We start from the raw sequence: 22,731 nt of genomic DNA on the forward strand, positions 1-22,731 counted from the left end.
CTTTTTTTTTTGTTTTTGACTCAATCCAGCTCTCACTTTTAACAGCAGCAGGTTTCAGCAAACAAATTACACAAATGAGAGATAAATATCACAAAAAACGGAACATCTGGAGACCCAGAATTTTCTCAAGACACAAATGAAGGGTAAATACTAGACTCACATTCGTTAACTTATCTGGAAATTCAAATCAAATGGTAAATTCATGCTTGAGAAATAGGTTGATTTTGTGTCCTTCACAGCTACAGAGCTTTTTGTAGTTCTTCTGCCCCCTAGTGGCCAGATATGAATTAATAGCTTTACCTAACTGGTGAAACAAGCCCAGTAAAAATGCCGGATAATTTAATAACTTTCATCCTTTGGCAGTTGTAATAATAATAATGGATTACTGCAGGCACGCGAAATTATATAAAATTATAACCATAACATAATGTGGATTATATTGGATATATGCACACAATGCGAGTGAACATCCAATCCACATCTCTTGGAAAAAATGTATTTGCTGAAACCATTTAATTCACACACACACACACACACACACACACACACACACACACACACACACACACACACACACACACACACACACACACACACACACACACACACACACACACACACACACACACACTTTCCTTGGTTCCTCCCCCTCCTACATTTCCACTCGGAGGACTCTGGACATTTTCATTGGCACGGCGGTGAGAGAGGAGGAGGGGAGACTGACGGACGAGCAGGAATTCCTCAGCGCTCCTCAAATTTCTTGAAATCGCGGACCTTCTTCTGCCCAACTCCTTCCTGACATCCAGAGCAGCACCTCGTCCCGAGCCAATCCCCGAGCCGAACCACTTGGACAAAATGGTAATGCAGAAGACTTAAATCAGGATTTTCCCACAAGTTTTCTTGACTGGGCGACCTTGCATGAATACGAATGGACACGTCCGTTCGCTTTTCTCACTAAACCATACTTTTCTCTGTTTTTATATCCAGATGTTGCGAGGTGTCGCTGTGCTCCTTCTCCTGACCGTGGCTCTCTGTAACGCGGAGGTAAGTTTAACTCTCTAAAATAATTGTATTTTTAAAGCTTGAAATTGGCACCAAACGTTGGACCAACCACTTTATAATCGTTACGCACGAAACTGTCCATCTGGAGTAACACAGCAGCTTTGTTCAACGACGTAGACAAGCTTGAACACATCTGGAAAAGGTCTATTATCCGAGATATGGTGCATGGTGACAACGAGCCACGTACAGATTGGGTTTTCAAGACTTCACTGGGTCTATATCTTGTTAAGCATGTATCTTCTTAAGGAGAACCAATTTTACCATCATCGTTTTTCTCTCTGCGCAATTATGAGCATCATTAGAGACAATCTGACGAGCAGTTTCACTAAATTGCCACTGAGATAGTGTCTTCCACCAGGGACATTCAAATCACTGCACAGATGAGGCACTGGAGACATAAGTGAATGTTTGTTTTGACTGTAAACTGAAACAAACATACACATTTTCCATCTTGCTGGACCACACACACACACACACACACACACACACACACACACACACACACACACACACACACACACACACACACACACCTCCTAGTGGAGTTGTGGAGTTGTGCAGTTCACAGCACAGCAGAAAAGCTGCCATAAGAGGACGCGAATGACACAGGAGTGACGGACAGCTGTGAAAAGCAAAGAAGGGCGGGCAAATGTTTGTGGAGATTTCATCACCCCTGCTCTCCTCGGGCCTTCATGGACCCTCTTCATCAATACTGCACGATGTTTTGGTACAAAACGCTTTGCCAACTGTCAGCCGATAATGACAGGCAAACATTGCGTTTGGGTGGTCAGTCAGAGAGTGTGTGCTGGTTGTCTGTGTGTACTCAGGGGTGGTGAGTGTGCTCAAGGGTTGTGACAATGCTCACGTTATGGGTGTCACACTGCAGCACTAAGTGGTCCGACCTCTGAGTAAACACTGAGGTAAGATTTGGTGCTGTTAGATTAGGTGGCACACATGGTTGACCAACTCAAACAACACAGAATTAATCAAAGTTTCAACTCTTGAAAAATTTGACAGACGTCCAGTATTATATGTGGAGTTGAAAAATGTTTTGGTGTCGACTTCAAGAATTACTCTTTGAGTTAGGTAGCCTAACTCAGCAGTAAGACTGGAAACAAAAGGAAATAGCTAGCTTGGCTCTACCCAATACAATCCAACAAACAGTGCCTTTAAAGTGCATAAATTACAGTGAGAGCAGCGACTTCTTTGAGTTTTCACTTGGTTGCCTGGCAACAGGTCCCGGCCAGGAAATAGCCCGGCACGTAATCCCCTGTAACATGACGAATTGTTTTCCCCGGTTTCCAGCACTTTCTAAGATAAGTAGTTGTATAATCATGCAAGCATCGAAAGTTGAATCTTCTCATTAAACTTGGTAAGAAAGTGATTTATTGTGTTTACCAAAATGTTCCTTGAAGAAACAGAAACACACATGTACCAGGTGGTGCTTGATGGCCTTAACCTCAACGAACACAGCTGTTGAACACCTGGCTTTGTGCTGACTCCTCTGTTGACATGCACGACAGTAACAGGATGAAGTAATAACCGTAGCCTAATCAGTGTCTCGATTCTTCGATCGCTTACAGCTACGCCAAATGTAAAACCACCAGACAAACCACATATCTTCTGCCCATAGCTTTACGCAGATGGCTATTAGTGTCTCAACTGCAACAACATCGCTCGTATCCTGACACACAGGTCCTCCCTGCTGACCTTCCAATGCAGCTGCTGGCTGCTAAATGTGCCATTGTGTGCATCTTTATTGAATCCATGGCCATGACCTGCGAGCTATGGCACGGTGGAGACAGAGCACACAGCAGACTCTGTTGAGTTTACCGAGGAAATAGACATTAGAAAGGCATCTATTCTCCAAAGCTAATTACCTTGATAATATATGGCCTGTTGACTGACTGTGGGAAGAGCCTGGACTGGCAAACCAGCGTGCTGTCCAAAGGAGGTCAACAAGTTGCAGCAAAGCCCTCCCAGGAGTGAATCTGACGCAAGTTATGTTCAGTTGATGGGATGTGTGTTCATTTTACAGGATACACAGGACAAAAAGCTGGGAAGATGGATGGAAAAAAGGTTCTCTGTGTGTGGACTGATGTTTTTATTTGCCGCCATGAGTGCAGGCTATTAAAATCTGGACACTAACTCCTGATTTATTATGAAGGAGAATGCCTGTGTGCTTCCTGAGGTGAGAAATTGCTGCGTTTGAAGATAAGCTGCTCAGAAATGTAGTGTGTCAGGGTGGCCAGGGTCGAGAAAAACTCTGTGTGTGTGTGTGTGTGTGTGTGTGTGTGTGTGTGTGTGTGTGTGTGTGTGTGTGTGTGTGTGTGTGTGTGTGTGTGTGTGTGTGTGTGTGTGTGTTGTGTGCCGGCTGGAAACGAGATAAGCATCTTGTGAATAAAATGCTGATGTTTTACTCAAACACGCCGGGAGCTTGATATGCAGAGGAGGTCGGATGCAGGCATAGTGAAAGTCATAAGGGTTTGCAGCCTCAGGGGACATCAGCGCGCACACCCGCATATAAACTGTGAGAGGGCACTGTTTATATTTCAGTTTTTACGACATGCGTTGTTATTGTATTATCCTGCATTACCCACGGTGACAGGGTGGAATGACACAGTGGTTAATTTAGTTATTGGCTTTCTGGAAAATACGCCAAGAGGAAGTATGCCCAACAAGGCAACCAGACAAGCTCTTCTCTCCTCCAGTTCAACAGCTTGTTTTGGCCCTGTAGCCAGCTCTGATTGAGCCACGGCCTCTCAGGCATCCTGCCATGTTGCCATGTTGATGCTTGTTCTTTCTCATTCAAGGTGGGCTAAAAATATCTGCCCAGGTGGAGGGAACATGAGCATGAGGGGACGCTGTGTCCTCTGTCTGTATCAGCCTGCTCTAATTACTGTAGCTCAACATCCAGTCATGGATCCTGCGCAGGGATTGTGGAGGGCGGTGAGATAGAGTGATGTAAAGCAAAGAGGAAATGGAGCCACAGTCATGCAATTATAGCAGGATAGATTGGGAGTGAGGTAAGACTTGGCTGTGTGGTGAGGGGGTAGAGAAAGAAAAAGAGGGGGTGTGCTGTGTTTCATGTCCCTGCAGTGTGTTCTCGTCACTCTTGGCTTCGCTTAAAAGGAGTCCTCATTTAGCTTACCAGCTGTACTGGTGTCTTATCATTACCGGCACTCTGCACTCCAAGGCACTACGCACATAAATTAACACACACACACACACACACACACACACACACACACACACACACACACACACACACACACACACACACACACACACACACACACACACACACACACACACACACACACACACACACACACACACACACACACACACACACACACACACACACATAATGACCAAGAGCGGCACTGAAGTCTTCTCAAAGGGTTTGTAAAATGGATATAATGAATATGTAACACGCTACGTTACTCATTCATACTAAAAGTTAAACATATGTATTAGTGGTAAAAGTAATCAGTTAATTTAGTGATGCCTCCTGAAGAGTATAAATGATGACAGTTTTCCACTTTTTTCCTCTTTTCAGCTCACAAAAGCAATAAAATCAACATCATCATTAGTGGGATGTGTTGAAAAAAAACATTGTTTGAATTCCTTGATAATACAAACTGTCAAAACAAGAGGAAAAAAACAACTCGTATCATCCATTTACTTCCTCCAGAGATCGTTGTGCGTCCAGTGGCCTGTGTACAGGATGCACTTTGACATCAGGTCTTGCTTTTAAAATGCAGTTTGCTTGTTGAAAAGAGGTTTACTGTCGGATAACGGATTACTGTTTTCTTCCACCGTACACCAGAAAACCTACCACAGGTTTTAACGTGGTTTATTTAAACCCGCACAAGATTTATGAAGCAATTTTTAATTTTTTTCTCAGGTATGCGATTATGAGAGTGTACTGTTTGTTTGTGTATTGTTTTATCCAAACACCAACGCTGACTGAAATAGTGGAAGATCTGAAATACACATACACAGCATACATATTCTAATACGAAATAGTGGTAGCTAAAATTCATTAAATACTCTAATACAATTATATAATGACTGTTATCCTAAATACATATGCTAACATTAGCTACAAGGCTAGCTGGCCTTCCTGCGTCGCAGCTGAGCAACCGGGTTTGTCTCATCATTTGAAATCTGTAGTATTTCACAAATCTCTTCAGATCAATTTCAGCAGTTTTTTGTTTTGCTGCCGTCATTCTCTTCCGAAACAAAAATTTGTGTCCGGCTGTGACAAACCAGCCAAATTCATTACGAACACAGCCACGCTCCACAGAGAAACATTTCCAAACGCTGCATCCTGCTGGATGTAGACCTCGGGTTTTTGAAACTATTGGAGCGGCCTTTAACCAATCGGCATTGCCAACCATATGCGCCAAAACTCCAACTACATTTATAGAAGCACTTAACTTCAACGTCATCACATGTAGCCACCCCTACTGGCTGGTTGCTGATTGATCCAGCCTATACAGAGTGGCTGTTGATAGGCTAATTTGAACAGGGTCTCCAGACTATGATCAAAGTGAGGAACACTATAGCTGTGAGCAACAGTCTGTGCAGCCAGGCTTGTGATAAACTGTGACATGGAGATGACATAACAGCAGTTTCATGCAGCTTCACTATATTAACAACACCGCTGGAGGTAGTAACGGCAGTGGAAAACACATTTAGAAAAGTACCTGGTATGAAAAGTCGCCCAGCCGACACCAGCACTGGAAAAGGGGCCTTTTTTTTTGCTTTTCAAGCCAAAATGACAAACATTTCTTTGCTTCACTCTCCGTATTGTATAGTGTGTTGCTGCTCCTGTGTAGCACTAAAACTACACATAATATATAATGGGTTTGTGCTTCAGGAGACAGTGACGGACATTTTCCCCTATATTTGAAATGCATTAGAAGGACTCGGCTGAAAAATGAATCTACAGATCGAACGATAACAAAAGTAATCATTAGTTGCAGCCCTTTTCTTTTTTACTTCAATAAATCAGGACCAGATTCTTTTTAATATTCCCTGAAAAATAAATGTGTCACGGATGTCCTGCACACCCATTCATGCGGGGCACCTTTTACCTGTATGTGGGTAAAAAGTTCAACAGAGGTCACCCGTTTGCTGATGGGAACAAATGTCACACAGTGGTTTTCATTATATTTCATTGTAGTTATAGAGTGTAGGTTAATGGACAGAAATGCCAGTTTGATTCATTTAAGATAGTGAGATAGAAAAGTGGAGTGAATGTAGATAAGAAAATATAACTCGGGGTGACTGCTGTTCTGCCAAAATTGATAGAAAAATAAGCATGAACAAATGATAATTAGATAACATGAAGAGTTGCATTTACAAGGTCTATAAATAAATGGGACTGCTAAAGTTCTTAGGCTAAAAAAAGCAACATTAAATACAATGTTAATTGTTGATCACTCTGTTGATTACTTATTTTTTTGTCCATAAACATCAAAACATTGAAATTTATTATTTTTTCCAAGTGAATGTCCAATTGCTTGTTCTATCTCATCAATAGCCCATAACTGGAATATATATCTTGAAAAGCTGGACTTAGTGAATAACTGACATTTGTACCTATTAACTGAAACAGTTAAACAATCATCAAAAAATATGCTGCTTCATTTTCTGTAAATCAACTAATTGATTATCTAATGAATCCTTTCAGCGCTTATTAAACTGACATATTTTGAAAAGTTTGTGAACAGTGAGGGAAAACATGCCTTTTTAAAACTAATTAGACCTGTTTTGTGTGTGTGTGTGTGTGTGTGTGTGTGTGTGTGTGTGTGTGTGTGTGTCATCACAATACCATATCAGACGCGATAAAGGTGTGGTCTCATGCAGATCCTCAGCGCAACAGATTTTAAATGGCGGCACATGCTGAACAAATTCTGCGGTTTGTAAATGGGCCTTTTCCTTCTATAAACATGCTCCAGCCGTTCGCCCCAATTCTGGCCTCACAGAGGGAGCAGAGAGGAGGGCAGGGAGTCTAATCATTCCTCTGGACTGAGCCTGAGTCTGAGCCTCCGCCCTCCCTCCTTCTCACCCTCACTTCCCCTCCCTGGTGGTGGAAAAATGCCCAGAACAGAACATGGGTGGGTCAGAGGGGAGAGAAAGGTGACAACGTGGGCAGAGAGGGAAAGTTACAAATGATTAGAGGAAAATGCCGAGGTTGTGTGATCCAAGAATAAGAGAGAGGCAAATCTAAGTGGGAACAGGCAACAACATACTGGAAAGGATGACAAGATAGAAATGCAGAATAAAGATGGGACACAGACAGGTGGGGAGGACAGGGGACACTGTTGTCCCAGCAGTGTGACAACAGGGTGAACACTGGAGGGGGTGGTGCCGTGTTCACAGCGTTTTATGTCCTCTGGTGACGTTTTAACTGCTAGCAGATGCAGCTCTGCCCAAACTCTGACTTATTTCCTGCTTCTCTTTTGTTTGATTCTTTCTCGCTCCTACCTTCTCCGGGTTTTCCTTCCTCTTTTTGTCTCTCTTTTTTCCTTATCGAACTGTGTCGTTCTGTTGGTTCCCTTTTTCTTTTTTCTTTCTTTTGACTTCTTCTTCTGGTTTCTTTTAGGGTGTAGTTGCTACATCTCAGCTCTTGAACATCAAGGGTGGTCGGTGTAAAATAAGAGGCTGCAGACTGGGGTGACATCATCCCGTCCGTTGGTACATTCCTTTCACACTGAATAAGAAACAGGGAGAAGAATAACAGGCAGATCCGTGTAAACTGGTCATTACCCAGAGTCCCTTTGTTTCTGCAGGTTTAATCTCAGACCTGGCCCCCGAGAGAGCGTTTGAGACCACCCTTAGAGCTCTTACAAAGCGCTCGTATCGTTCTAGCAGACTCAAATTAGTCTTTCTTTGGCCTCATTATTCCAAGGACATATCCCACCTTTTCTGTTATCAACTGTCAATCAATTGTCACATAATCCAGGAAATACTAACAAGGCGCTGGAGCTCAGAGGAAGCATGTCAGTGGATTGTGTCTTTTTGGGGTCTGAATGTGGAGAATGTTTCTGAGTGGAGGCTTTACTGTATGTCTGATCTCAAGGGTCTGTTTTGATATGAATGAAGATACAGTCGAATAGATTCAGAAAGGGAAAAAAGGCCGGAGAGTTTGAAAAATGGTGGGATTTGAATTATTGAGGGAAAAAGCTCTACAGCTTTCTGTAATGACTCAAAGCAAGAGCCGGTGATAGTCTGTGATGTTTCTCCCCTGTGTGAGGGATTTAGCCACAAGCTCGCATAAATTCCTTAAAGGAGGAAACTGGATCATAGTTAGCTTACAGTGTGACTAGTGAGAGTGGTTCTCATTCTTCTTTGGATATGCTCCACTTCTCTTCTCATAAGGTCTAGTTAAGGAGGAAGAGGAATGAGAAGAACGTGTTTGTGGGCTGAAGGAAACAAGCTCAAGCCCTCCCTGTCCTCTTTGCTTCTGGCATGAGCCCACGTCCTCGTCTCAGTCTCATGGAAGCTGAAGACTGTTGGACAATCTGGAGCTGGAGAGACACCACAGGCAAAAGCAGGAAATGCTGGAGAGCAGGGGGCACGTCTGACCCAGATACTGAGGAGATTTTGGCTCAGGACAAACTGTGTTGGACCCCAGCTGGGGCACAACATAGCTTAGGAATGTACCCCCCCCCCTCCACCCACCCCCTCCACCTTCTCATTCTCATTCTCCTGCCTCTGTCTCTTGTCCCTCATTAGTTGTAAAGCTCTGGGTTGCATTTTGAGGGTTTGAGGGTGAAGTTGCCTCTTGCTGTGAATGCATTTGTCTGCCCATCTGTCACACTGAGTGTCTCTGTCAGTGGCAGTGTTCTGCTTTGACAAACATGATGTTTCACACATGGAACTCCTTCAAAGGAGGATTTGTTTAGACATGTATGTACTGCGGACAAGTATTCTGGGAAATATACCTCCTCGCTGTCCTGTTGAGAGTTAGTTGAAAAGGTCAATGCGACTGTCAGTAAAATAGATCGAAAGCGACAGCCAGCAGCTTAGCAACAACTCTTGATCTGTTGCCTCTGACATGCGGCAGGAACTGCTTTGTCTGAGTCTTTAAAGTTTGCGTGTATGGTAAACTGTAAATTAATTGCCCTTCTTGGGGTCAATAAAGTTGTCTGAATCTAAATCTGAATCTAAAAAAGTGGGAAACTGTAGGTGCAAAGCTTTTGTTTGGCACGTGCAGGGACCTCCACATAATCCAATTTAAAACTACAACTTGTTTTAGCTTTTACACAGACCTGTTGTGTGTACCTTAATACTGAGCCAGGCTAGCTGTTTCCCTCTGTTTCCAGTCTGTATGCTAAGCTAAGCTAACCTGCTGCTGACTTCAGCTTCATAATTGACGCACAGATAAACGACCGGTATCAAACTTCTCTCAGCAAGATACCATAGATGTATAATTTCTAAAATGTCAAACTAATCCTTGAACACCTTCATATCAGTCCCACGGTTGGAAAGGCAACCACATTACTGTCCTGTTTTAAGCAATAGATTGATGCCTTGTAGCTACAGCTGGGAGCTTTAATGCCTGCCTTGACTTGATGGCTTAATAATTACATGTCATTATAACTCCCCAATGGCTTCTCAAATACAGTTTTGTTTTCCAGTCTTATAAAATTTAAACACAACATGATTGTCATCGTTTTATTCAAATTTGATGCAGTTTTCTGCTGTTGAGGTCAGAAATAAACAAGTAAGGTAAATAAAATGAAAGACATGCAGGATCATTATAAAGTTTACAATGTTATAAGGCATTTATCAAACAACAATGTTGATTCATAGTTCAGAAAATATGAAAATATTGGAAAACGTTAACTTTAAAGTGAATGTCTGCGGTCCAACAGACCAAAACATTTCAAGTTGTCAAATATCACATCTTTCACAGTGAGATGGCAGCCCACTAGATACATCTATTCACATTCAATAAATCCAACACAACAACCGTGCAATAAATCCTTACTTTTTGAAGCTTTTCACATTCAGTTATTGCTTAAACCAATATGTGTCAGATGTAAGATGTTGATGCAACTGAATCTCCAATAGCCTTATCCTTTTTTAATGCCGTACAATTAAACAGCGCTGGAAAGTACAGCCTCCACATTGAGCATAGCGCTGAATCAACACCTCTCTAGCACAGCATAAAGGAGGCAAAAACTCAATATGAGAAGTGATCATGCTGCAGGCTTGTTGCTGCTTTCATTGAAGCTTTATGTGCCAAAGAAACTGATCGAGCCAATTTTACTGATCATTCTTATATTAACGAGGAGGCTATATTCAGTATTTAATGCACTTATTTTTTCAAGTGACTTCCATTATGCTGTTTGCTGCTGTAAGCATATCCACAGCAGGGTGTTTACCATCTGTAAATCAATGTTTTCTATGCTAATGAGGGGAAGGATGCATTGTGGGAATGGATTAACGGTGGTTGTAAGTGACATCCAAAGGAGGGAAGCATTGATTGCCTTGCTTGATTAATGAAGCATCTCCAACAAATACACACAAAACGTGCACAAACAGACGGGTTGGCTCTCTTACTCATACTGTTGTGATGTGTGTGTAATCACAAGGAGATCAATAAGGCATGCTCACAGATGTTCAAATGTTTTTGATGGGTTGGTGTGTGCAGATTTCTCCTTGCTATATGTCCTCATCAGCAGTGAAAATATAAGAGGCTTTATAAGAAGCAAGAATACATTTTTATTTTAACTCAAGTCTGCCTCAGCATGGGGCCACTCAAACATGTGGCACGGGAGAAACTTCTCTTCAGAGTGCACACACCTCTTGTATCTTCACTGTGTTACCTTTTCTTAGTATTCAGACTCTCTTCACCACTTTCTCTTCTTCCTCTTCTTCTCACCGCTCACTGATTTTCCTCCTCTGACGTCTCTCCAGCTCTGGTCTTGGTTCACTGGCACGTCTCTTGCAGCTGTAAAAGGGCATGGCGCCGGGAACAAGATGACAGGACAGAGAAAACTGCAGAACAGCACAAATTAGAGCACAGTGTACTTGAACAGGAAGGAACCACGCAGAGATGCAAAGAGGAAAATGACACACGGTTTTAAGAAAAAAAATCACTTAACTTTTAATCTTCTTAAAACCTTCACATAATTTCATCCCACTGACAAGAAGAGTTAAATAAAAAAATAAGAAAATAAAGAATAAAATAAGAAAGGGGCAAGAGTTGAGGCTCATGAGCTGTGAAATGGGTCTATGCAATCAGTAATATGCTTGAGACAGCTTTTTGTACTAAGGACTCTGTTTGCTCTGTCATGATTCACCAGTCACTTACGACAGCACTGGCTCCTGTGATTGGTTTTAAATGGGGGAGAAGGCATCATTTGTTGTCGGTGAAAATGTATGCCATTCAACTAGGACACTCAGAGTCGGTGTGTTTGTTTTTGTTTGTGCTGAGTTTGTACATTTTTTATAAATGTCTGCTCCACTGGTGATTGGGTTAATGAGTGTGTTTACATGCATGATAAGCACTTATCTAAAAGGAACAGTTTTACATTTTGGGAAATAGACATGTTTACTTGTGTATTTTTCTTTTGCTTTCATACATATTTTTACACAATTCTCATACAAGATGTCACATGTTTATTAGAGGTGTTAAGAGTTGTCTAGTTCCAGGAATGAGTGGACAAGTTGTGTGGGAATAAGATGATGGTAATACCTGGAAATGATTTGAAATATTTACAGGGATATACATTTCTATTTTTCTCTAGTTCTACACGAATCCTGAATTACGACTCAAAATGAGGCTCCAAACTGGCGTGCTTGTGATGGTGCATGTAATGGAGAATGTCTGCCCACTCCTGTTCATATCAACAGTGAGGGCTCCAGGCCTCATGCAAGCATGATTTATGACCAAGTAAGGTCGTCTCCTGTTGTTTTGTGAAGGTGACATTCAAGTAATTTTGCCCATTGTTTTCTACAGTCTTGTGTTATATGCCTGTGTCAGACATAAAATCTGAACAACACACTGTGCTGTGATCTCATTATAGTGCTCGGTTCCATTTGCCTCGCTTGACTGACACTTCTGTGATCTTGCCACAACAGGAGCTTGTATATGCGCTTACTATGGCAACAATCCACTTGAATCATCTAAAAAAAAAAAAAAAAAAAGCACCTCATGCCTCTGTATTCATTTACTAAATGTCAGGGATCCTCCGCTAGTTCTGCTTGGAGAGAGACGGACAGACGGAGCACTGTGTTTGTACCAGATTCATCTAAGGAGGCCATCCATTATTCATGCTCTCATTGGAGGTTTCTACAGGTTTCAACAGGCTTCTAGGACATCTGAACCTAACAAACTGAATTGTCCAACATGCTCAAGGCCATTGGGATTGCTTTGAAGATTTTCCATGACCTCAACTTAGGTGTAAGTGTGTGTGTGTGTGTGTGTGTGTGTGTGTGTGTGTGTGTGTGTGTGTGTGTGTGTGTGTGTGTGTGTGTGTGTGTGTGTGTGTGTGTGTGTGTGTGTTTAAACCATGCATAAAAAAATAAAGTAAATCCTTGCAATCCCTGGCCTCTCACCAGGGTTGAATTAAATTTGCTACACTGTGATGCTTGCATGTGACTGCTGCCCCCACCCTCCAGATCCATCATGTTATCATTAGAGCTTGTGAAGGTTCGGTGACAACAATCTGCCTTCATTTTAACCTACATACCAAACTGCACACTCATAAACACAGAGAAACTTGGAAGCCAGCTCACATACACTTGCACACAGACGGCCAACTTTCTGTCTCGCTAGTGCAGGAAACAGCGGCTTAGGGAGGAGGAGGAGGAGGAGGAGGAGGAGAAGGAGGACGAGGAGGGGAGCCTAGAGAAACAGGGAGGAGAAAAGATTTCACAGAGCATGGGAATGGACCCAAAGGAAAACACAGCTCAGACTCCAGATGTGGAAACACCCATGCAAACTCAATTACACACAAATATACACATATACAAAGGCACACAGACAGGGAAAGGAGGAGGTAATAGCGGTCATAAAACAGCTCTTTAAGCTCCGCTTGGCGTCTTGTGATTGGCTGGATCGTCGGTACGGTGAACTCATTTTTTGAGTCTGATGGCAGTCTTTTAAAATGAACAAAGGTAAAAGAAGAATTTTTTTTTTTGAATTTGTGATGAGAACATGAGAGTGACTAAATGTAAAGACTAGAGACATTTAAATTAAAGAAAGTAGTATTTTTGAACTAACAGTTTGCTTGTGTGGTTCTTATCCTGTCTTTGCTCCTTGTTCCTCTCTCAAAGCGATAAAACTGTTTTAATCTGTGTCTGTACATTTTTTGATTTAAAATCACCTTTCGATCCAAGTGTGGACATAATTTGTATGGCAGCAATTAATGCGTCTCCAGAGACCTAAGCAAAAGTGCAGACACTTAAAATCACGTTAAAGAACAGAAATAAGGCAACAACCAGAAATACTTTATTTAAATCAGGCCCAAAAATATTGTGGATTTTTATAAATCATGTTGAAAGAGGAAGAGGGGAATGCTAGACATTTTTTCAGGAAAACTCAGCTGATGTAGGAGTCTGCAATTAAACGATATGTTGAAGCTATTTAAGAGTGGTTTTCATTTTATTTTCCTCTAAATTTCTTTGACATCTGTGCAGCAATTTGAGGTATCTTGGTAAATAACAGAGATACAGAGACAAAAACACTCCTTGGTGGAGTTAAAAACAAAGTGCAGTGCAGCCTTCATGACTCTACTGTCAGCTCAGTGGGGGGGGGAAACAGACTTCATGTCTGCAAGTCTGACTACATGTGGTTTAATGTGAACTTAGGATTTATGGTCTCACATGCAAATTTGAGTTTGATAAGCGTTTTGAAGAGTGGTCAACACACTTTCTCACTTCCAAGTGCAACAGCGCCGCCCTGTGTGTGAAACCAGCACAGACTATTTTTAAAAGTGCAAACAATGTGTTTTCTTGTTTTTCAGGAGCTGCAGAGCAAGAGCAAAGTGTGTGCCAATGTGTTCTGCGGGGCCGGCAGAGAGTGCGCTGTCAACGAGAAGGCAGAGCCGAGCTGTCTGTGCATAGAGGTAAGTGTTGTGTGTGTGGTACTGCAGCTCAGCAGAGAACAAGTGACGTTAATTTGCCTCAAGTAAGGAATAGAAATGTAAGAACATTAAACAAAGACTTGAGATAAAGAATTACCCCAGTTTTTACTTTATTTTTTTGTCCTCCTTGTCTTTGTCTCTCTTTGCAGAGCTGTAAGCCCCACAAGAGGTCAGTGTGTGGCAGCAATGGGAAGACCTACAGGAATCACTGTGAGCTCCACAGAGATGCTTGTCTGACTGGCTTGAAGATCCAAGTTGCCCACGATGGAAACTGCAAGGGTACAATCAACAGCACATGACACCAAACCACAAGAAGAAAATGTTAATGATACGGTCCAACCCTCATTACTATCACACAATCTTCCTCAGATATTGGGAGCTACTCCATTTTCAGGGTATTGTAGATGTTAAAAAGTCTTTTGTTAAGCACTCTGAAAGTTCCCTCTTGACCAGTGTTGTCAGTTGCTCTCTCCAAGGACATTTTACAATCCCAGTAAATTACACACTTAAGTGTGGGTAAGAACATAATTATGTAAAAAAAAAAAATCTTATAAAAGGCAGTAAACTGTTCAGTCAGGGGTACTTTGACTTGAGGAGGTGCCAAATCTGAAAATGTATATTTTAAACTTGACTTGAGAGACTCTCCTATAGTTATTGTGAACCTAAATCTCTCAAATGTATTGTTCCAACATTACTTTATTCTGGCTATAAAACTGAGCACAACCATCTCATTAGGCTACAATTATAACCTATTAAACTGAGAACCTTAAAATCTCACTAAACTCATCACTCATTGATTTATATTATACGTGTGAGGTAGAGAGTCTAAAAAGCCAGTTGGCACCTTTGGAGTAATTGCATTCAGCTCACGTGACAAATGGTGCCGGTGCTGATAATACTGCACATAGTTAATTGAACTGATTAGTATGTTATCTCTGAACTAGTACATATTCATGTGACTGATAATCTAGGGTGACTGAGTTGATAGTCAACCATATAAGGTCAGCCAATCTGCCGTTCCCTTCACACCCCCAGCTTTGACTCCTTTATTAATGCATCTAATATCAAGGTCTTATCTTGAGTGAACTTTCTCATGTCACACTTGACAATGTCGCAGTCAATGTGTCCCCGTTGGCCTGAACATTGATCAGTGGCAGAAAAGGTAGTCAGGAATAAAATCATTATGTCACGCTGGCCTCTCTCCAGACCTTTGGCCAAATGTTCAGTGACAGCAAGGTTTATCACCATTAATCTGAATCAAGGCCATTCAATAAATTTAGACTAAAATGCTGTATTGTTTCTCTTTTTTTGTAATCACCTTTAGAAAAGAAAACAGACCAGGCTGCTGCCAGCCCAGGTGAGTTTGTGTCTTTGTATGCATGTGTATAAGCATGCTTACTCTCTTTGCATATATATATATATATATATATATATATATATATATATATATATATATGCATATATATATATATATATGTTCCTAAAATAGAACAGTTTTCCATTTTTGTGATATTAAAAAAAAAAAAAAAAAATCTTTAAACTGATTTTCTTTTATTATTGTGTTCACTTTACTGAGGTCAATTCAGGGTTCATTATGGGTGGTGTTATATTTAGATCCAGGTCATAGTTCACATGAGTTCGATCTGGTGTTAAGGTTTCGCTATTATGCGTGTGCAGTCACTTCAATTTATGGTCTAATGGAAAGGACATAATGAAGCTGGAAGTAGTACCATATGCACAAAAGGACAGCGGTCAATTGTGGAAAAGCTTTCAAGATAGATTTTCTTTTTTGGATCATTTAATCATGTGACCTTTGGAAACATTCCCACCCCTGCAGTGGTCTGCTACGCTGCTGACCGCAATGAGTTGAGGAGCCGTGTCATCCAGTGGCTGCAAACTGAGGTTGTACCTGATGGCTGGTTTGCCAAGGGCTCCAACTTCTCCGACATCCTGCTCAAATACTTCAAGGTGGGCTTTTTTTTTTTTTTTTTTCTGTTGGCAGACAGAAATGACAGAGCGGACTTTTGTGTCATTTAGTGCACTCCAGCGCTCCCACCCAGTTTATTTATCCCGGCCTCTTCTGGCCAGGCTGATCCTTAAAGCCGCCTCAGACTGTCCCTAATTATTCATATGATAAACCTTTCAATTGTGTCAGCTGATGGTCGTAATTCAGTTTAATGAGGATCTCCGTTCTGAAGAGGAGGACACCTGCCCCCCCGCCGTTTGACATAGATGACATTAAAGCAGAAGAGACGAGTTATTGAAATGGCACTATAAAATTGTGCTGCACATTATGACAGTATACTTATTGCTAACTTTATATAGCATCTAATGAATGTTTTCAGTTCATCTGTCTTGCACAAACAGACCACATAGTCATATAATTGGTAAATTGTGTGAAAGGTCCTGCACTGATTCTGCCAAATTATTTCAAAAACCTTTGTTAAGTTGCCCTCCAGGGACAATATTAAAACACCTTTGCATTAGGCAAAGAGTATTTGAGTGTGAGCAATGAATACACATTAATTTAAACATGTATTCCAAAAATGACTACATGAATAGAATTTTGTCACATTCTAATAAAACTCCAGCCCAATTTTTAGATGTTTCAAAAAATAAATACTGGCTGAGAGTAGTACTGGTCCTTGAGTTTCTCATGCCAAAATTTAAATCACTTAACATCAAAAATACAGGATGATGTCATGGCACGTGTTGTACTCTTTTGGTCACAGTAACTAAATTTGCAGTATTGGCACTCATGACTTCTTTTAGAGTCATATTTTTAGTACACACATACAGATGATGACACGTATTAATCAAAATATAATGTCTGTCCTGAAGATATAATGTTTAGATCAGGCAGTTCATTGTAACATTTTTGTCCTGTTGCACACAGGCATTAACTTTGCCTTTGCTGTGTTTGTCCGTGTTTCTGCAGTCGTATGACAACGGTGACTCTCAGCTGGACTCCTCAGAGCTGCTCAAGTTCATCCAGCACAATGACTCTGTTGTGGAGCTGCAGTCCTATGCAGACCAGGAGAGCAACAAGCTGCTCAGGTCGGTGTGTTTGTTGCTTTGCACATGTATGTGAGTGTTTATGAGAGGGCAGGGTGGAGGCACAACAACTACTGATTGCATTGTTTTTCACCAGCCTCAATGGTAATACTTGTACATACAGAATCATATCTGTGTGCTGTTATTTTAAGGCACACAGTGTAAGTCATTGAACCATATCTGGGCCAGAGTAAACATTACTGAAGGCCTCCTGTGGGAGCCTGCACTGGCATAAGCGTCTTTACTGTGCAGAATAATACCCTCTAAACTAATTATAATTTCCACACTACTGTTTGTTCATTGTATCTATAATGTTCAGTGTATGTAGCAGCTAATACTTATTTGCATATATGTTTGTGCTTCCCAGGAGCCTGTGTGTCGATGCCATCATTGAGCTCTCTGACGAGAACGCTGACTGGAAGCTGAGCTTTGACGAGTTCCTCAACTGCTTGAAGCCAGGCTTCAATCCACCAGAGAAGAGTGAGCTTAAAGTGATACTCTTATATAATGTAATGTAAAGATAGACACTCGCAGATATACGACATGCGTTGATAACAGCTCAGTAGTGCAGCGCTGACTCCCATCAGACTGGAAATGAGCCTTCAGTTGCTGCTCTTTTGAAAAGAGTTTGAGACGAAGTCAGAGTTTTACGGGAGTCACTTCAGCCTGCTCAGTCATCTGGGGTAACGTTCAAAGCAAGTGGAGGCATTGCTCTGTCAGACAGTCACTTTGACACACTGAACCCTGGAGCTTCACCAAATTCAAGGACACACAAACATACATTTTGGCAAGCCAACTGTTTATTTTTGGTTGTTTGTGGGTATTGGCAGATTTGCTGACTATTCATGAGAACGGTAAAAGTAGCCAACAGGCATGTGAAGTGGAAATTAAGCTTCTGCATGAGTGGTGTGGTATTTTCAAAATCTTGGTCATGGAAATGTATATCAGTGTAATGCTGTTTCTGTTATCATTCTGCTACGGTCTGTTATCTGTGGTCTTGGCTAGAGAGCTTTGTCATGTGTCTTTCTGCAGAATGTGCCTTGGAGGATGAAACGTATGAGGACGGAGCAGAGACCCAGGTAGAGTGTAACCGCTGCGTTTGTGCATGCGGCAACTGGGTCTGTACTGCAATGACCTGCACTGGTAAGTGTAAAATGCTGAAAATGATCTTTATCCTCTTTATTCTACTCATAATTTAAGGGATTTATTTTTCTCACACCAAAACAAATCCCCCTTGACCATTCTGTAATGTGTCCAGACAAACAGGCGCCTGCAGATGAGTCAACAGATGCTGGAGCAGAGATGACTGAGGACGAGTGGAACATCCGTGTAGCTGAGCTCAACAAGCATCAGGTCTGTATTTGTAACCTGAAAACCCATCTACACCATAAAGTATATCAATCATATTAATGACATATGTTAATCTACGTCAGAAGTGCTTCCCTTTTTGAAAATCTTTTACTTTTCACACCACTTGGCTGTCGGCCCACCAGTCCATGAAATATTACCAACATGAGCCATACGTTCAGTATCTGCTTTTAGATGCCTTCAGGATGTAACCTGGGTTACTTGCTGTGTTTTCTGGACAAAGAGCATTTGAATTAAACTGCTCAGCAAGCTTACCTCAATTCACAGAAGATTTCAGTAGGTGTACATTTTTATGTGACTATGCAGCAAGCTGAGCCACAGTATCAGCAGCTTTATTACTCCTGGCACGAAAAGTGAAACAATAAATCAAAAGCTGCGAAACAAATAAATGTTTTCCGAATTAGAGCAATAAAACCGTATAGTGGATTTGAAATAGAGGGCAGATGGCAAATAAAAATTACGACCAACATTTTCATTTTCTTATAAAAATTCAAAGGGTAAGGAAGTTCTCAGATGAGATTTCATGTGGAGGATTAACAAAAATCCAAAAGGGGCAAAAAATAATCAGTTATTATTAACGTGTAATGCAAAAATAAATATAAATGATCTCACTGGGCCTGTAGCTTAAGAGTAGTTTTGTATTTTTGTAGCGTATGTGCATGCTTGCTAATGTGTGTAAATGACAGCATGATGCTCACAAGTCAGCTCCAGGGATCTGGCTTGAGGCCATTGCTGAGTCAGCAAGGTCATGTACTCTGAGAAGGGCAGCTTTTAATGCCAGTGTAAACAAATGTGTCTCTGGGCACAAGTTTATGCAAATATACACGAAATTCACCTTCAAAATGTAATTTTTGTTTCAATGGAAAAAGCATTCAAGTGCATTTCCAAACATATTAAGAAGTTGAATTACCGCTGTGTAGTTGTATGCCTCCACAATCAGCACAGTTTCAAGGTGGACTCCCAAGATTAGTGTCACCAATTCTGTACCCCACCAAATGTGAAATATGTCCACAATCTCCCCCTCTATTCCTGAGTTATGGTGTTGAATAAAGACCAGGCAAGTGTTTATGCTGAACATTATGCCGTCACAGTAAAGTTAACCTTTCACCTTTTGGATGTCATCATTTCCTCATTTTATCCTCTTAGACATTTATGTGAAATGTTATCATGATTTGTAAATGAATGCTAGTGTTATGGCCACAAACATGTTGACAGTGGAAGTCGTAATGACTTTGACCGCTGACCTTTGATCACCACAATTTATTTAATCTCCAACTACTAATCGGTTCATCCCTCTGTCCAAGTGAACGTTTGTGCCAAATTGGAGGGAAATTCTCTGGAGGCATTCCTGAAATAATGCATTCACAAGAATTTGACAGACAGTTGGGAGGGACATGAAGACACAGTGACCTTAATCTTTGACTTTGACCCCAAAAATCGAATAAGTTCATCCATGGGACCAAGTGAACATTTGTACCAAATTCCCTCAAGGTGTTCTTGAGATATTGTGTTTTTGAGAACGGGACAGACGGATGAACGGATGAATTGACAACCCAAAAACATAATGCCTCTGGTCATGGTTGTTGCAGTTGTGGTGATAAAATATTTACAAATGCAGACAGACATAGACAGACATGCACTTGTGTTATTATTCATTCATTAAGTTAAATGTCACGTTTCCTTAAACTTTTCATTGTTTTAAATTGCAGGAAACAGTTGAGATGATGAAGGCCAGCAAAAAGGAGGCCTAAGTAAGGACACAAAGAAGGAGAGGATGCATGCCATCACCCTTCCTCCATACTTGATTTACCTTGCGGCCGTGTGTTATTAAACTGACTTTTTCATGTGTCTCTGCTATGTTAATTATTATACATTTTTTGCAGTGTTTAAATGTTTGTGTTGATGTTTGTTAGATGCAGGGGTGATCGAGTATAATCGGATTCCCTTGTGTTCAGCACAGTCATGTTTGATTGTATTACTGCGCTCCTACACCTAGCCATGGGGCTATTTTTACTACAATCCTTATATTTTTTACAGGTATTATGAAAAAAAAAAAAACTGTTACTGTTTTGGAAAATGAAAAGTCACTGTTTGATAAGGTAGTGAGCGAAGGAGCTTGGAGGAGCCACCTGTTGAAATGTGGGTGCTGTCAGAGTACAGAGAAAGCTGACTGCTTGACAGCTGGTGCAGGATGTTTCTCCATATGTCAGCAGGTTGTTAACAAAGCAGTTATAAGAAGGAAAAGCTACGAGTGATTTGATTTTGTTCCCATTTAGAACTGCCACTGTAGGCCACTACTTGACCATTGCACTTCTCCTTCTTTCTCCTTTGCTTTTTTTAGACTTTAGTTTCCCACATGGCTGAAATTAGTTTTAATCTTTTACTTTTGCCGCAGAAATGTTTGCTTATATGTACAGTATGCTATTGGCTTGAGTTGGAACTCATCTTGTTCCCATGTCATGCTTAGGTAAGTCTCTCCGGTGCTTTTTGGTCAAACATTTGTCTGTCTGCGTCTTACATCTCTGAGATGAAGACATAGTGGTTCAGCTTTAAGTGTGGAGCAGCACAACTGGACCCCGGCGAGACCTGATCTGACTATAACATGGTGAAAACTGAAACCAAAGTCTTGATGAAGTGTTTGAACGATGTACAAAAAAACTCTCCAGGTAAAACATTACTCTGGACCCAGCAACAACACTATACCTGTGCTTTCAAAATCCCTCTAACAGAAGGACTAGCCTCGCTGTCAGCTGAAGTAGCTTAGACGCATCAATAACTGGGTGCAGATAAAATGTGTGTGTGTGTGTGTGAGAGAGAGAGAGAGAGTGTCTGTGAGTGTACTATTAAATTGTGATGCTGAGAGTAGTTTGCTTTGTGTTCAATTGTTTGAATCTTGTATCTAAATTGGGATGTTTGACAGTAAAGATCAGTGCCTTAGACCTGCAAACGGGATAGGTCTCTACTTTTACCTGCACGGAGGCTAGCACACCATGTGGCATTGCAAAAACAAGTGTGCTTTGCTGACGTTTAGCAGTAAACTAGTGCTTTGTGACTCTATCCCTGATAAATGTCTGTGTGAAAGTTGCATTACTAGTTTCAAGCTAGATCTTTCCATTCCACTAAAAGTGCAGAGACTGTAAGGAATATGTTTGTATGCCAATAAAGCCCATACCCCACAAAACAGCTTTGTCATTTTGTGTGTATGAGGAAGAGTGGGTGCGTTTATCTGCCAAATTTAATTCTAAAATACTGTGAGTGAAAGAAAAAGGTTTCCTGAGAGGAAAAATAAATAATTTCTTCAGTTGGAAACTAAGATAAAGCTATTCCATTTTCTAACAAAGACAAAGAGCCATTTACAGCAGTATAGATAGATAGATAGATAGATAGATAGATAGATAGATAGATAGATAGATAGATAGATAGATAGATAGATAGATAGATAGATAGATAGATAGATAGATAGATAGATAGATAGATAGATAGATAGATAGATAGATAGTTACTTTATTAATCCCCAAGGGGAATTTTTTTCGCTACAGTAGCATTTATAGATACAGGAAAGAAATAAAATAACAGTAAAAAATATTAAATATAAAAATACACAGTATATACAATAAAATAGAATAGAATAAAATAGAATAGAATAATTAAATTAAAACTAACTAAACAATAGTGCAACGTTTTTGTTTTTGTTGTATATTTAAACAAACAAGAAAAACAGACAACAGTGTTATTGTTGTGTGATGGATTTTGCCAGAGGTGAGTTATTGTTCAGTCTTGACAGGAATGATCTCCTGTATCTGTCCTTGTGACAGCGGAGCTGGAGGAGTCTTTTGGAGAAAGTGCTCCTCTGTCCCTGCAGCAGGTGGTGGAGAGGGTGGTCAGGATTATCCAATATGGATAATAGTTTCCTCAGCGTCCTCCTCTCCACCACCTTGTCCAGGCTGTCCAGATTGCAGCCGATGATGGAGCCGGCCTTCTTAACCAGTTTGTTAAGTCTGTTGGTGTCTCCGGCTCCAATGCTGCTCCCCCAGCAGACCACAGCGAAGTACAGTGCACTGGCCACAACAAACTTGTAGCACATCTCCAGGTCACTGGTGATTGGATTGGCTGCCAATATAATATTATCTTC

At 41.0% G+C, this 22,731-nt stretch overlaps 1 protein-coding gene across 1 annotated transcript; it reads left to right on the plus strand.

The window, feature by feature from the left end:
* Positions 1-686: 686 nt before the first annotated feature.
* LOC138629767 (follistatin-related protein 1-like) lies at positions 687-21,780 on the plus strand. Its single transcript, XM_069713691.1, has 11 exons — positions 687-858; positions 988-1,044; positions 14,058-14,159; positions 14,327-14,456; positions 15,502-15,534; positions 16,015-16,145; positions 17,116-17,234; positions 17,599-17,711; positions 18,264-18,374; positions 18,490-18,584; positions 20,309-21,780. Exons 1-11 carry the CDS (start codon positions 856-858, stop codon positions 20,348-20,350), a joined length of 936 nt encoding a protein of 311 aa, XP_069569792.1. The 5' UTR covers positions 687-855; the 3' UTR covers positions 20,351-21,780.
* Positions 21,781-22,731: the final 951 nt, after the last annotated feature.

Source organism: Brachyistius frenatus, unplaced genomic scaffold (genome assembly GCF_029030835.1).
Source record: "Brachyistius frenatus isolate BFR_SWC_R1_liver_20210118 unplaced genomic scaffold, ASM2903083v1 Contig_120, whole genome shotgun sequence".
Classification (NCBI taxonomy): Eukaryota; Metazoa; Chordata; class Actinopteri; family Embiotocidae; genus Brachyistius; species Brachyistius frenatus.

What these genes read in the sequence shown, in the direction of transcription:
- LOC138629767 (XM_069713691.1), top strand. An exon ending in TCCTGCTCAAATACTTCAAG is followed by an intron (nt 16,146 to 17,115) that starts GTGGGCTTTTTT and finishes GTGTTTCTGCAG; the next exon opens with TCGTATGACAACGGTGACTC. An exon ending in CTTCAATCCACCAGAGAAGA is followed by an intron (nt 17,712 to 18,263) that starts GTGAGCTTAAAG and finishes GTCTTTCTGCAG; the next exon opens with AATGTGCCTTGGAGGATGAA.